Source organism: Melopsittacus undulatus, chromosome 12 (genome assembly GCF_012275295.1).
Source record: "Melopsittacus undulatus isolate bMelUnd1 chromosome 12, bMelUnd1.mat.Z, whole genome shotgun sequence".
In the NCBI taxonomy this organism is placed as follows: domain Eukaryota; kingdom Metazoa; phylum Chordata; class Aves; order Psittaciformes; family Psittaculidae; genus Melopsittacus; species Melopsittacus undulatus.
In genome coordinates, this window is record NC_047538.1 from 1,877,569 (window position 1) to 1,892,808 (window position 15,240).

General features: G+C 51.8%; 1 protein-coding gene across 2 annotated transcripts in view; it reads left to right on the plus strand.

Annotated features, from left to right (window-relative positions):
- KAZN (kazrin, periplakin interacting protein) overlaps window positions 1–8,051 on the plus strand; it is a 161,336-nt gene extending 153,285 nt beyond the window's left edge. For both annotated transcript variants that reach the window (XM_034068521.1, XM_005145440.3), the window contains 6 exons: window positions 2,826–2,962; window positions 3,392–3,562; window positions 4,127–4,316; window positions 4,925–5,055; window positions 5,304–5,354; window positions 6,067–8,051. In XM_034068521.1, coding sequence (XP_033924412.1) covers window positions 2,826–2,962; window positions 3,392–3,562; window positions 4,127–4,316; window positions 4,925–5,055; window positions 5,304–5,354; window positions 6,067–6,234 — 848 coding nt within the window. In that variant the 3' untranslated portion in view covers window positions 6,235–8,051. The remainder of the gene's footprint in view (window positions 1–2,825; window positions 2,963–3,391; window positions 3,563–4,126; window positions 4,317–4,924; window positions 5,056–5,303; window positions 5,355–6,066) is intronic.
- Window positions 8,052–15,240: the final 7,189 nt, after the last annotated feature.

Here is a 15,240-nt window from a genome sequence, read left to right on the forward strand (position 1 = left end):
CGTTACTTAATGAAATTCATTCAGAGCCTGTTGTTGCCTCCAGCATATGAGAGTGCATATGTGACTTAAACTTTCCTAAGAGCCTCTCAGTGCCCTCAAGGAAATGAAAAATACATACATTTATGTGTTGTAAAGCATTTAATGCTTAAAAATATAGGTGGTTTAGCAGTGTGTTATCCTACCGGGATGGGGCTGAGACCAGGTCTGAGGCAGAAATTCTACCTTGAGAGGCCAAATCACTTAATGTGTCCTCAAGCCATGGCTGGTGTGGTCAGGTATTGCTGTCTGTGGGGTCTGTGTCTCACCCCAGGGTGGCTCAGTCAAATTATCAGTAATTCTTGTCTTTCAGCAAGTTTTGGGGTCATGTGAAATAACTGAGCAGGGGGAGGTGGTTGTTAAATACACACGAGCAGTGGGAAAGGGCTTTTCTGTAAACTTCCATGTTGTCCTGCGGGGTTATTTTTAGAGGGTTCTGGAGTGGTTACCCAAGCTGGGAAGAAAATAAGGCAAGTCCTGATGTTGTTGGAAGGGGCTGAGTTGTCCCCGGGAGGAGTCATGTTCATGGATGTGGAAGAGTCACAGGCACTCCATGTCATGGGACAGTGTGAATTGTTAGGACGTTTCTTCACTGGTTTATTGTTTGCTGTGTTTTGATGCTTAATGTTGGTCCAAAGAATTTCGTCTGGATTTTAACAGATAAAAATCAGTTGTCCCAAACCTCTCCCTTTTTTTCCACTATGCAGTCTGATTTTCTCCCCCACACCTTTCCCTCTGCTGACCTGCAAATCCTCTCCCTTTCCTACTGGCTCCATCACAAGCCCTTGCTTTATTTTGCATCTTGTCTGTGCACAGAACAAAAGTTCCTACCTGAGTAAATACCTCCTTGTTGTAACAAGCCTGGTGGCTGCAATGCACATTTAATGACACCGCTCTCCCTGCTTCCATGCAGGTGGAAATGCTTCTAAAATGCTTTTATTGAGTATTTAAGAGAAAGTAGATGGCAGGGACAAGGGTTCCCACGTATAGGAGAGTGGGAGCAGAGCTCCCAGGCACAAGCTTTCCTGTGCTGGGAGAAGTCAGAACCATGAAGCCAAAGGTACCAAAGATGCTCATTGCACAAAGGAAATGTGATTTCCTTTTAAGCATGCAATGATAATGGTTTTCCTATGTTCTTTAGTCCAGTTTTTATCCTGTATAAGGAGGGGCTCAGAGGCATGTTACAGTGGGGTTTAATACCAAGGTGAAGTGACATGTTATGGGAATGGGGTAGGAATGCAGTGGGGGCTGAAACACTTGGTGTGGATTTCTTTAATAGGAATAGGTTGGACCTGTGCTTGTATCTGGGGATGGTTTCCACTTAGGATGGTGCTGTCATCTTCTGGTGACTTATGTAGTACAGACAGCTCTTGGTGGCTTTGGGGATGGCTTTTCTGGTGGGTTTGAGGCTTTTAGTGTACTTACTTTAATATAGAGGGACAAATTGCAATGCAGGGAGTGCTGGAGGGGCAGAGTGTGTTTCATACTGTCCCACTCCCTCAAGAACAGCACTTCCTCAGGGTGGAAAAGCATGTGAAATACTGGAATGAAAAGCAGTATTTGTATTCTGATTCCTAAATTGGGTATGGGTTTGGTGGGGTGTATCTGGAGCAGGATGCCACAGGACAGTGCTGCCAAGGACCAAGTTTAAGTCTGGGCAAAGCAGTTAATGTGCAGATATTGCTGAAGCCACTGTCTGACATGGTATTCCTGTGACTCTTCATGGTTTTCTCAGACTCCCAGCAAGCAGGCCCTGTGTTGGGCCTGTGTAGAGGTGAGGAAACATGAAGGTCTTGGTCCCATCCTGTGATATCCTGACTCCCCTCATCCCGATGCAGCATCATCCTCAAGCTCGAAGGGAGCCATGCCCTGGGCTCGTGGGAGCGCTGCTGGAATCTGCCTCACTGCTAAAAATAAACCTCTTGTGGTTTATTTATCCTGGAAGGGAGCAGCAGGTTTTCCTGCACTGGGATCTGAGGCTTTGGCAGTGGTTTTGCTCCTGAATCACAGAATCCCAGACTGGTTTAGGTTGAAGGAACCTTAAAACTCTTCCAGTTCCAACCCCTGCCACGGGCAGGGACCCCTTCCACTGGAGCAGCTGCTCCAAGCCCCTGTGTCCAACCTGGCCTTGAACACTGCCAGGGATGGGGCAGCCACAGCTTCTCTGGGCACCCTGTGCCAGCACCTCAGCACCCTCACAGGGAACAGCTTCTGCCTTATCTCCAACCTGAACTTCCCCTGTTTCAGTCCGAACCCATCACCCCTTGTCCTACAGTCCCTGATGAATAGTCCCTCTGCAGCATCCCTGTAGCCCCCTTCAGACACTGGAAGCTGCTCTGAGGTCTTCACGCAGCTTCTCTTCCCCAGGCTGAACAGTCCCAATGTTCTCAGCCTGGCTCCATACAGGAGCTGCTCCAGCCCCTGAGCATCCTCATGGCCTCCTCAGGACTTGTTCTGACAGCTCCATGTCCTTCTGATGTTGAGGACACCAGAACTGCACACAGTGCTGCAAGTGGGGTCTCACGGAGCAGAGTAGAGGGGCAGGATCACCTGCTTCAACCTGCTTTGAATCTGCTTTTCCAAGGGCTGAGCTGCCCTTTGGAGGGTGGGTGATGATCAGGGGCCATAGCAGTGACGTGATGGGCATGTTGGGCATTCATCATGCAGATGGATTTTCATCTGCACCCACTCCCGGGGTTGTAATTTTGGTACTTCCTCCTCAAATAACCTAAGAGATGGATGCAAGGGGCTGCTGCTGCCATGTGCTTGAGCTGTTGACTCTCCCACAGCCATGAAAGCTGACCGCAAGCGCTTGAAGGTGGAGAAGACAGACCTGGTGAGCCAGATGCAGCAGCTCTATGCCACGCTGGAGAGCCGCGAGGAGCAGCTCCGTGACTTCATCAGGAACTATGAGCAGCACAGGAAAGTGAGTGTGGGAACCCAGCCCCATGCATGGCTGGTGGTACTGGTGAGCATGAGACCTAGTTTGAAGTTAGGCAAAACCTGCCAGAGCCCCAGATCGCCGTCTTGTAACTGGGCAGATGCTCCCCTGATGCACAGGCTGCACTGTGGCAGGTGAAGGATAAATAAATGCAGGAGGAAATCAGGCCAGGAAACCAGACCTGGGAAATTCCATGTCATTTTAACCAGCTGCATAGCAGGCATCTCTGTCTGGATCACTGCTGCATCCCTGAGCTCCCTGCTCCTATCAGCACAGGGCTCTTGTGGTACCTGAAGGTACCATTCGCCCTTTGGCACTGTGAGCAGCCAGAGCATCCCCCAGATGGTTGTGGGAGAGTGGTCTGTAGTAGCACATGGCTTTCCCCTTCCTGATGGCTTCCCCATGTTCCTGCAGGAGAGTGAGGATGCGGTGAAAGCCCTGGCGAAGGAGAAGGATCTCCTGGAACGGGAGAAGTGGGAGCTGCGGCGGCAAGCGAAGGAGGCGACGGACCATGCCAGCGCCCTCCGCTCCCAGCTCGACCTGAAAGACAACCGCATGAAGGAGCTGGAGGCTGAGCTGGCCATGGTGAGCCTGGTAACACAGTGGGCAGGACTCGAGGGTCACAGCTCTGCAGCTTGAGTGCTTGAAACACACCAGCAAGTTTTGCTTAAGTTAAATCTTTATCGCTGTGTTGAATCTAAGTGCTTGTTGCGGTGCTTGTACGTGTGCATTTCCTGCAGGAGTTGTATTATTGCAACACTGACAGAAAACAAATCCATCACTAAAGAGGAGTTGGATATCCTCAGTGCCGGGAGCAGCACAGTCATAGAATCACAGATTGCTTTGAGTTGGAAGGGGCCTTAAGACCATCCAGTTCCAACCCCCTCACACTAGACCTTGGCACCCAAGGTTCTGTCTGGCCGTGAACACCGCCAGGGATAGAGCATTCACAACTTCCTTGGGCAGCCTATTCCAGCTCCTCACCACCCTCAGTTTCAGTTTAAGCCCTGTTTAAGTTTAAGCAATTTGTGTGTTTCCTTGCAAAGGGGAAGGGTGGGTTTGCAGCATTGTGCTGCTGCTGGTTCTGCTGCTCTGGGTGATGTTCACATGGTTTTCCACCACCACAATGGCCTTGATGTCCTTCCCTAGGCCAAGCAGTCCCTTGCCACGCTGACCAAGGACGTTCCCAAGCGCCATTCCTTGGCCATGCCAGGCGAGACAGTGCTGAACGGCAACCAGGAGTGGGTGATGCAGGCTGACCTCCCGCTGACAGCTGCCATCCGGCAAAGCCAGCAGACCCTCTACCACTCCCACCCGCAGCACACGGCAGACCGGCAAGGTGAGCACCCAGCATGGGTCAGGGCAAGTTCATAGAATCACAACCTGGTTTGTGTTGGAAGGGACTTTAAAGCTCCTCCAGTTCCAACCCCTGCCACTGGCAGGGACTCCTTCCACTGGAGCAGCTGCTCCAAGCCCCTGTGTCCAACCTGGCCTTGAACACTGCCAGGGATGGGGCAGCCACAGTTTCTCTGGGCACCCTGTGCCAGCGCCTCAGCACCCTCCCAGGGAAGAGCTTCTGCCTAAGAGCTCATCTCAGTCTCCCCTCTGGCAGGTTCAAGCCATTCCCCTTGGCTTGTCCCTACGGGCCCTCGTCCCAGGCCCCTCTCCAGCTTTCCTGCATCCCCTTTAGGCACTGGAGCTGCTCTCAGGTCTCCCCTTCAGGAGCCTTCTCTTGTCCAGGCTGCCCCAGCCCAGCTCTCTCAGCCTGGCTCCAGAGCAGAGATGGAATTATGAGGGGCCATACCCATTTTGGGGAGCCGCCTTACTCCCACATGGAGTAAAACATGGGCAAAATGCACCCAGGGTTTTAGAAGGGCAGCAGCAGCTTTGCACAGTGCCAGCTTTGCCAGCATTCAGTAACTCCCTGATGCCTCCTCTGCCTTGCAGCGGTCAGAGTGAGCCCCTGTCATTCCCGGCAGCCGTCCATCATCTCTGACGCCTCTGCAGCCGAGGGCGACCGCTCATCCACGCCGAGCGACATCAACTCCCCCCGGCATCGAACGCACTCGCTCTGCAACGTAAGGCATCGTGTGATGGAGCCTTGTTCCTGCTGGGGGATGCTCGTGGTCCTCTGCTTCCCAAAACAATGTTGGCTTTGGGGTGGGCATGGGTTGGAGGTTTGCTGACCCGGAGATCTGCTTCCCTGGTGCTTTATCCCTTCCCCACAGTGATTCAGCTGCCAGAACAAGATGGGTTTTGCTGCTGAGGTTGGGGGTCCTGGGCTGTTTGGGACTGATTCATTTGTATCCATCTCCTTCTGCTGCAGGGGGACAGTCCTGGACCGGTACAGAAGAACTTGCACAACCCAATTGTACAGGTAGGGCACAAATCTCTGCTTAAATTCTCACTCATGAGGCCCGTCCTGTGCTAGCAAGTACTTCTGGGGGGTGCTCAGTGGCATCAATTTGTGTTATCCTAAATCATAATTCTGGGCTGTCTCAGATTTCCATATTTTCCCCCAAAATCTAGATAATGCCATAGGGGGTCACTGTGATCAGGGCATATTGTGGCCTTAACTGTTGTAAGGCACAGCCCGGATTAGATTATTCTTCTGTATTTGACCCTCAAATACTGGGTATTTTTGCAAGCTATGCACAGCCCCTTCCCTGACCTTACATTCCTGGAGCTGAAATCCTGAACCAGCTGAATTAAGAAGCCAAAATCCCAGAAATGTGGGGAGGGGCCCAATTCCATTGCAAATCCCACCACACATTGCAGGAATATGGCTTTTATTCTTGGTCCAGAACCTTAGCATTGCTTGCCTAAGGAAGCTGTGAATGCCCCAGCCCTGGCGGTGTTCAGGGCAAGGCTGGACAGGGTCTTGGGTGACATGGTCTAGTGTAAAGTATCCCTGCCCATGGCAGGGAACTGGAGCTGGATGATCTTAAGCTCCTTTCCAACCCAAACCAGTCTAGGATTCTATAATTGCTTTGGATCTGAACCTGAGTATTTTTGGGACCCAGCCCTTGTTGTCCATCATCCCTGATGCACAAAACCTGGTACCTAAACCTGCCCCTCTCCCCCTGCAGTCTCTAGAGGACCTAGAAGACCAAAAGAGGAAAAAGAAGAAGGAGAAGATGGGTTTCGGCTCCATCTCCAGGGTGTTCGCTCGGGGAAAGCAGCGCAAGTCCCTCGACCCCGGCCTCTTCGACGGTACGGCCCCCGACTACTACATCGAGGAGGATGCGGACTGGTGACCCGCTGTGCTGGGCGAGCCTCTCCCTGGCCTCGCCATCACCGATGTACATACCCCAGCCCAGCCCCGCCTGTGGACGTGTTACCTGTTGTCTTGAGAGCGATGCAGCTGTGTCGTAACTTCAGTTTTGGCCCTTTTTCTTGTGTTTTTTCCCCCATGCCAGTAACTCCTTTGTTGTCGCTTGAGTTTGTCACTTTGGGTTAAGTTTTGCCTTTTTTTTGTTGCTTGGTTGGTTTTGTTCTTTTTTCCTCCTTCTTTTGACGAAACTTGAAACTTGAAGGACTGCTGTGTCTGTAAATACCAGAAATATTGTGCACTTTGTGCTTGTGACGTCTCTTGTCCCAAACCCGCTGTTCTCCGGAGCCCAGCCTGTGGGATGTCCTCGCTTGGGGATGAAGGACCTGCTCAGCTGAGGGACCTCAGACAGCAAACACACAAGATAGATGGAGAAGAAGAATCTCTCATGTGCTGTGATGTCTTCCTGGCCCCCAATGGAGGTGACCCGGGCTGGATGTTAACGCCTGCCGGTCTGGAAAGAAGTGTTTGAACGTTCCTTTTCGTTGTTTTAATTTATTTGCACAGAGCCAGAGGAGTTATTGTAACTAAATTATTGCAGAAGTTTGGGGAGTTTTTATATTTTTCCACGTCGGATGGGATGGGGCGGGGAGGAGGAAGGGGGTGTTTGTACTGTACTGTCCTGGAAAGCTGCTGCCGGGGGAGCTTGGAGCCATGGACACCCCCCTCTAGGCTCCCATTGGCCCCACGGCCGCAGATGCACCAGGAGCACTTAACGCCTTGGAAAACACAAACCTAAACACATGCCAGGAAATTGGATGGGGGGGAGCTGGTGGGGGCTTTGCCCGCTGTTTTTCCTTGCTTTTTGGGGGCTCACCCTTTGCTTCAATTTAGGGAATCCAGCATGAGCTGGGAGCAGGGGGAAGGGGATATCCTGAGATATCCCTATATCCCAAGATGGGGCCAGGCACCCCACTCCCATTTGGGGTGTTACCGCCAGTGCGGGGACGGGGCAATCGGTACGAGTCCCCACCGGGGTGGTTTTGAAGCACAAAGTCCAACTTGTGCTTCCAAATCCCTTGGAAAATGCCCCAAACCACCCCCCAGCGCGGCGGCTGCTTCCCCTCTCCACTAACACGCGCCGCGCTCTGCTTATGCCAAGATAAGTACCTTATGCTTTAATGCTTACAATATAATTTTAAGCTCTTAAAAACAAAACAATGTATTAAGATTTATTTAATGATGCTGTAATAGTGTATTGTTTTTCTTGATTCCCATTCTGGTTGAAAACAAAGAGGGGTATTTTTGTCTTAAATCACCGAACTGAACTGCCAATGCCCTTGCACTGTGGATTCCTGCTACCGGGATGATACAGAGAGGCCATGGGGAGGGGGAGTGAGTGAGGGACCAGCGTGGGGCTGCAGGGCAGAGAATGCCCCATGGCATCTTTCTCTGCAGAGAAGCGTTTTTATATGTTTTGGGGTTTTGTTGGTTTGGTTCTCCTTAAGTTTCTGTAACTTAAAGTACCAACCACCTGAGCAGATGAGTAACCTCTGTGTTATCCAGTAGTTTCCTTTTGCATTTCAGCTTTTTCTTTTTTGTTTTTTTTTTTGTAAATTAGGAAATAATTCTAAAAAAATTACTAAGAGGATGATTTATTTAAAAAAAAAACTTGGAGAAATAGCATATGAATTATGGGTAACATTAGATTTAACTTTTCCCCCCATGAGTGGGGAGAATCCTTGAAGGCATGGATGCAAATATAAAATTATAAAAGATCTAAATAAAGCTTATTTTAAAGTATGGAGGAGCTCCATGTGATTTAATTGCTCATCAGACAGAGACCCTGGGCTGAGGTTGGTTGTGGCACTGGGCACAAGACAAATCACCCCTGCCCTGACTGAATCAGAGGTCCGTGGGGGGATGGAGGGATGCAGAAGAGGGCTGCATCTATAGGCCAGCTCTTTCCCAGGATCAGATGCTGGCCAAGTGCTTGCACCCAGATACAGAGATGGGGCCTTCAATTCATTTGGATGAAATTGGTATTTAAGGATTTAAGGTAAGCAAAGGTTTGGGAATGTGGGGGAACAGGTATATGTTCTCCTCAGATGTGGAAGATGTAACACTGAGGACCAAGAAAAGCAGGTGGGACAGAGAAATGAGGTTTTGTGTTGTAATGCTTATTTGTGGATAAATTATTAATTTATGATTGGGTGTTATTATTAATAATGTTATTCCAGTGTCTGAGGGGGGCTACAAGGATGCTGCAGAGAGACTCTTCATCAGGGACTGTAGTGACAGGACAAGGGGTGATGGGTTCAAACTGAAACAGGGGAGGTTCAGGTTGGAGATAAGGGAGAAGCTCTTCCCTGTGAGGGTGCTGAGGCGCTGGCACAGGGTGCCCAGAGAAGCTGTGGCTGCCCCATCCCTGGCAGTGTTCAAGGCCAGGTTGGACACAGGGGCTTGGAGCAGCTGCTCCAGTGGAAGGGGTCCCTGCCCGTGGCAGGGGTTGGAGCTGGAGGAGCTTTAAGCTCTTTTCCAGTGCAGACCACTGGGATTCCATTAAATGGTATGGATAATGAGCTGCCCTTTTTTTTTTTTTTAACAGAATCACCTGTGTCTGGAGCAGAGGCACAACAGGTAAGAGTCACCGTGGTCTGAAACGGGGAGAAAACACCCACTCCTGGAAGCCAGTTGGCTTCCCACCTCCATCACCTGGAGCTGTAACAGTCTCCTTGGTGGCTTTCATCCCCTCCAACAGCCTGTCTCCCTTGCAGAAGGCAGGCCAGGGCCGCAGGAGAGCGGGTCCCTGCTGTGCTGCTGCATCCCTGGCCCGGCCCACAGCATCCCTGCTGCAGCATGCTGCGATGCTGCCATCGTGTGAGCACTCCCTGAGCCTGTAAGACCGGTGGGGGGGTGTTTATTTTAGGGCTGACTCGTGGTGTTTGTGCACTTTGCACCCATAACGTGGCTGTGTAGTCACGAGTGTGTTCCCTGGTGAGGACTTTAGACCGAGAAAGGAAAATGTCACAGCTCTGTGCCAGGGCACAGTGTTGTGCTGGGATTATTGCACCTAAAAGCACCATTAGTTCATCTGAACACTTCTCCCTTTTTACCAGTTTCCTTGATTTATAAGAAATAGTCCCCTCCAAATATTCATTGGCCTAAGCTGAATCATACATTTCATTAACAAATAGTTTGGTTTTGCCTCCTTGTCCATGAAGCAGCAGACATCCCACTGCTGACCATTGAGGCAGAACCTCTGTCATCCTCATCACCTCTTTCTTAAATCTGATTTAGGGCAATTTTTTCCTTAAACAGCTCTATCCACTTAATGTTAATCCCTCATATATTCAATTAAAGACTGTTTTCCTCTAAAGTGTTGTAAGAAATGCTTAATTTAAATCTATCTGGATTTTTATATCTAGATTTTTTTATCTAGGTTGTTATATAGGTTGTTATATCTGCTGCATCACCTTTGGGTAGGAAAGCACTAATTTTTGTATAAAAAAGAAATCCAAATGGGATGGGTCTGTCGTGAGCTGTCTTGGACAACACCACACTGTAATTGAGTCTACTTTCTGTTGCCTCTCTGGGAGTGCTTCTGCATTCCTCCAAAGTCTGTTCTAAAGTCACACTAAAAGGCCTTGTGTCACATTAAAAGACTCCTTTAAAAGGCCCCGTGGAGCACACAGGGACTGCAGTGCTCCTTCCCAGCATAAGCTGGTCCTGATGTTGTCTTTGGGTGATGCTGTAGCTGTCACTGGGCATTAAAACTGTGTGTTACATGTCATGCTGCCGCCATGCACCAGTGACCCGTGTATCAGGAGGGAGTCTGAGGTGGCAGCAGGGATGAATCCAGGGGAGGTTTCCTGCCTTGGCACAGACTCACCCCATGCTTTAGGCAGGGAAAGTCACCTCCCTGGGCTCAGGTTTTACATCCAGGAGCTAAAGTTGCTTGTGCAAATAGCTGAATAGATTGTCAGGGTGGTTGGTGGGTCATGAGATGTGGGTGCTGGGTGACATGAATGGTGGCATCTCCCCAGTGGTGTCTAAGGCCACTGCTGAGGCTGCTGGAAGTGTGGAGATATCCCTGGCTTTTATTCACCCCTTTTCAAGGTGTCATCAACTCTTACTGCTTTGTGTGTACAAAGCCAGTGTTGGAAATGCCTTTGTGTGAGTCCTCACCTGCAGGGAATGCAGCGGTGCCTGTAAGCATTCCTTGCAGCAGGAATCCCATGTGGCCTCTGGGACATCCCGCTCTGCCAGCTGTCCATTTCAACCCCTGTCTTCAGCTTCCCACTGACCAGAGGCAGCCACAAGCACCAGCAGCAGCACAGACCGAGTTGCTCTGCACCATCCAGCTGGGACACTGGACTGCACTCAGGCCCCATGTCCAAGTAGCAAGGTTTCCTTGGAATGTTACGATGGCCGGTGAGTGATTTCCAGACATTTTCCCTTTCTCAGGCACAAGCCATCCCTCACCATCTGCTCCCAATTCTGCAAAGCTGCCTTAAACCTCTGCCCAGCTCTTGCTATCCAGCCACGACACCACCACAGCTCTCCTCTCCCAGCCCTGTTATCCTCAAGCCCCAGACCCTGTATTCCCAAGCCCTCTCTTGTCCTGAGCAAGCCACTCACTTCCCAGTGGCACAACCCAGAACACTGAAGCCCTGAGGAATACAAAGCAGTTCCTCACCCCTCTGATGGCAGTGAAGTGCTGGTTCTCCTGCCCAGCCAAGCAGGCAGGGCAGAAGCGAGCTGGAGCATCGGGGGTGAGCTGCGGCAGCCCCGAGGCTGGCGCCAGGAGGAAGCAGCAGGTTATTCATTACTACCACAGCAGCTCTATTTATGCTGCTCTCCAGGCTGCAGACGTGCGGCTGCTTGAACAGGCAGACGCTGACCTGGCACGGTGGTTGGACTGGTTGGACTGGAACCACCTCGATGTCCCGGCAGCCCCCGGGGACACCCGCTACCCGCACCAACAGGCTTCTCACCTCACCAGGGAGATGCTGGCGGGTCACATCCTCCCATTGGGAAAGCACGGGATTGTGCGAAGCAGGAGCACGTGGAAATGCCTCCCAGGAGGCTGCTTTTCCTCTTGTGTTTCCCACTTGCACCACAGGTTCCCAGCCTGCAGCCTGACAGAGGGGGTCTCTAAATTGGGGTATAGAAACCAAGGCATGGGAAAGAGAGACAGCAGTACAGACCTGTGGGCTGCGAGCTGGGGTCTGAGGGAGCACGGCATGGAGCAGGCTGGAATGGACTTTCATCCCAGGGCAAAGCCAGGGCTATGCTGTTCTCATGGGAAATGCTGGGGAAACGAGCCTGGGCTGGGAATTCGGGGTGCAAGTGCCTCTTCCCAGCCCAGGGAGGGGGAATCAAACCTGCCCCCCCCCATCCCCCCAAAGGCTGCACTGTCAGGGAAGGGTGGCTTGGGGCTGTCGGAGCAGGGGTATGGGGAGAGTAGAAACCTGAGTATCACCCCCCCCCCCGGGTGCATTATAATTAGTTGTTACGAAATAACTCTGTACTCGTGCATGGGCAATATGGGGGTTCTGCCGATCTGGCTCCTATGGGGGGGGGTTCTTCCTCCAGGACAAGCTGGCTGCAGCTATCCAGGAACGGCTGTGCCTGGAGCAGTGGATTTGGCTCGCTGTTGGAAAGGTTTGGAGGATTCCTGGGATGTGGCTGTGCTCTGGGATGGGCTTTGCAGTGATTTTATCATACGTGGGGAGCACCTCTGAGCAGGTGAAGTGTGAGCAGTTTCTGCCGGTAATACAGGGTAACATGAGCCCCAGGCACCTCTGCGAGTATCAGAGCATCAAATGCCCCTCTGAAAGGCCCTTTTGTTGCCTGCTGATGGTTCCCGGTGGGGCTCCAGTTTCCTCCTGGGTGTTCCTGTGCAAGCAAGGTCTTTATCCTGCGTATTTGGTTGGATAAACAGTCAGGAGAGATATCATCCCACCCTGGGAATGTGTGCAAGGGCAGGATTCGAGCTGCCCATAGATAAATACCCACCCTGGATGGCTGCTGTAGCTGGAAAGGCAAATGAGGCAAGGATATGCGTGGAAATGCATTGTCTCAGAGCAAAGCATGCAGCAGAGGAAGGCAGGAGCACCTGCAGCCACCCAGGCTCTGCCTGCTGAGGGGTGCAAGTGAGTCCCTGAACTTAAGGATGGACAAAGCAGATGGGGTTGGGGAGAAAGGGAAGAAACCTGCTCCAAAGGGAACAACTGAGCCAAGGGGATGGATGAAGTGGCTCGAGTGTGCCCCTGTAAAGATGTGCAGGCAGTCCCAAAGAGCCATTTCTGGCCAATATTCAGCTTCACAGAGCATAAGGAGCCACTTTATGAAGGTCCCCACTGTGCTGGGTCCGCAGGGCCCATTGCAGGGTGGGTGACCTTGCTCCAGCTAGGGCTGGGCTCTCCCTGTGCAGCATCTGTGCCAGTTAAAGTGCATTTTCACACCTCTTTCTGCAGAGAAACCAATTCCCTGCTGTAGGCACTGACTGCAGGAGCTGCCCAAGAGCACAGGCTTGAGTTTGGCACAGAAAGGTGCTGCGGGGAGAGGAAGGAAAGGATTTGCCTGAGCTGGTGGCCAAGCCTGAAAATGCAAAACAAGGATCACAGGTAAGACCCCATACACAGATCTATGTAATGTCATTTTCTGTTGTAGGACTGCTCTCGTATTGGCCTTTGATTACAGAAGGAGGGTATGGTGAGCAGGGAAGGGCAGCCCTGCTGTGCATCCTCCTGGAGGAGGAGCCGGGGCAGGTGAGCCAGTGGAAAATACCATTGGTTCCATGTGGGATTGCTCTGGTAGGGCTTGATGCAGCAAAACAGGGGGATTTCCCACCCAGCATCTGAGCAGCAGTGCCCCCAAGGCGGGGTTGCATCGTACTGAGTCACGCCAGGGGATGTGATGAGTTGTGTTGCGTTTGTGATGGGGTTTGTCTCTGCAGAGCTTAAGGGACAGGAAAAACTGCAGGGGCGGGTCCAGCAAGTGTGGCAATGCTGCTTTTCACTCCTGGCTGGAGGAAAACCCACCCCCAGTGTAATCCCCAAAGGAATCTGAGTCCTTGGTGGTGGTTATTATGCAGCTGGGTGTGAGAACTGTCCGGAAAAACACACCCCGATTGGTGCTGGGATGGCAGCTGGGAAGAGGTGATGCTGGACATGGTGTTAATTGTGGTGGTGCTTGCTGGAATGCAGCTACAGCTCAGCTTCCAGCTGCCCCATTGTGCCACTGTGTTGGAAACATGCTCCCACTTTGGTAACTATTGCATGGGAAGATTGATCCTGCCCCTCTGTCCACTCTCGTAGGATCCCACTTGGAACTGTGCAGTTCTGGTGTCCTCAACATAAGACCTCTTGGAGTAAGTCCAGAGGCGGCCATGGGAATGATCAGGGACTGGAGCACATCCCACATTAAGACAGGCTGAGAACATTGGGGCTGTTCAGCCTGGAGGGGCTGCATGGAGAGCTCAGAGCAGCTTCCAGTGTCTGAAGGGGGCTCCAAGGATGCTGGAGAGGGACTCTTCCTTAGGGACTGTAGCGATAGGACAAGAGGTGATGGGTTCAGACTGAAACAGGGGAAGTTCAGGTTGGAGATAGGGCACAAGCTCTTCCCTATGAAGGTGCTGAACACACCTAAACCAGTCTGGGATTCTGTGGTTGTTCAGTTTCATCTTAGGCATGGAAATGTGCAGAGGTTCCATGCTTCCCAGAGCAGCCCACAGCCCCATGCAGGACCATGGCTGTACCTGGAACAGCTCTTCCCAGTGAGCAGGTGGTGAACTAGAAGTATTTATAGAAGACAGCAACTGGATTAAAGTACTTTCCAGGCTCCTTGCAACCACAAGCCCTGCTCTGTGGGATTGTTGCCTTTGCCTTGTGGAACACAGCAATGAGCCCAAGTGGTTGTGGCTCCTCAAACAAGGTTTCTGCTCAGGGCTGCCCATTTGCCCTTCCAGTATCTGAAGGGGGCCTACAGGGATGCTGGAGAGGGACTATTCATTAGGGACTGTAGTGACAGGACACGGGGTAACGGGTTGTAACTTAAACAGCAGAGGTTTAGACTGGATATAAGGAAGAAATTCTTTACTATGAGGGTGCTGAGGCACTGGAATGGGTTGCCCAGAGAGGTTGTGAATGCTCCATCCCTGGCAGTGTTCAAGGCCAGGTTGGATGAAGCCTTGGATGATATGGTTTAGTGTGAGGTGTCCCTGCCCATGGCAGGGGGGTTGGAATTGGATGATCTTAAGGTCCTTTCCAATCCTAACTATTCTATGATTCTGTGATTTGAGGAAAGGCTCTGCTCATGGGTAAGAGCCAGTTTCATGGTACACATCCCTCATAAGTTGCTTTATAAACTAGAAATGGGGGCTATGAGCACTGTGAGGACCCTGCTTGGAGCAGGTGACCCAACCTGTAACCCACAGCTGGGATGAGGTGTGGGAAAACATATAGTTCTTATATATTGGGTGATATGGTTTAGTCTGAGGTGTCCCTGCCCATGGCAGGGGGGTTGGAACTGGATGAGCTTAAGGTCCTTTCCAACCCTAACTATTCTATGATTGTATATTCCATGATGGAATGCAGGGATGGCAGGAAGTAGGTGCTGCACGATCCTCCTCCGGGGTTCCAGGACCCTAGCAAGCAGACGGGTTGGGGTCTGTCCCCTTCACCACTGGGTGCATAACGAGTGTGGGAAAAGAAACACCAAAGCACATCCCTGATGTGCCTGAGCTCATTGCTGCTGCAAGCACAGACCTTTTGGAGAAGGGGAACCAGAACCAGCCTGTGCCACCGCCTGCGCCGGCCGAGAGCTTCCAGAAAGCCCCGAACGGAACCACAGCTCCATAGAGGGAACGGAGGGGTCGGTCACGGAGGGGTCGGTCACGGAGGGCCCCTTCCCCCTGTGCCCGCATGGGGAGCGCTGCCCCGGGCCCGCCCCGCCGATGGGGCCGGGCCCTGCAAGCACCGCCCCA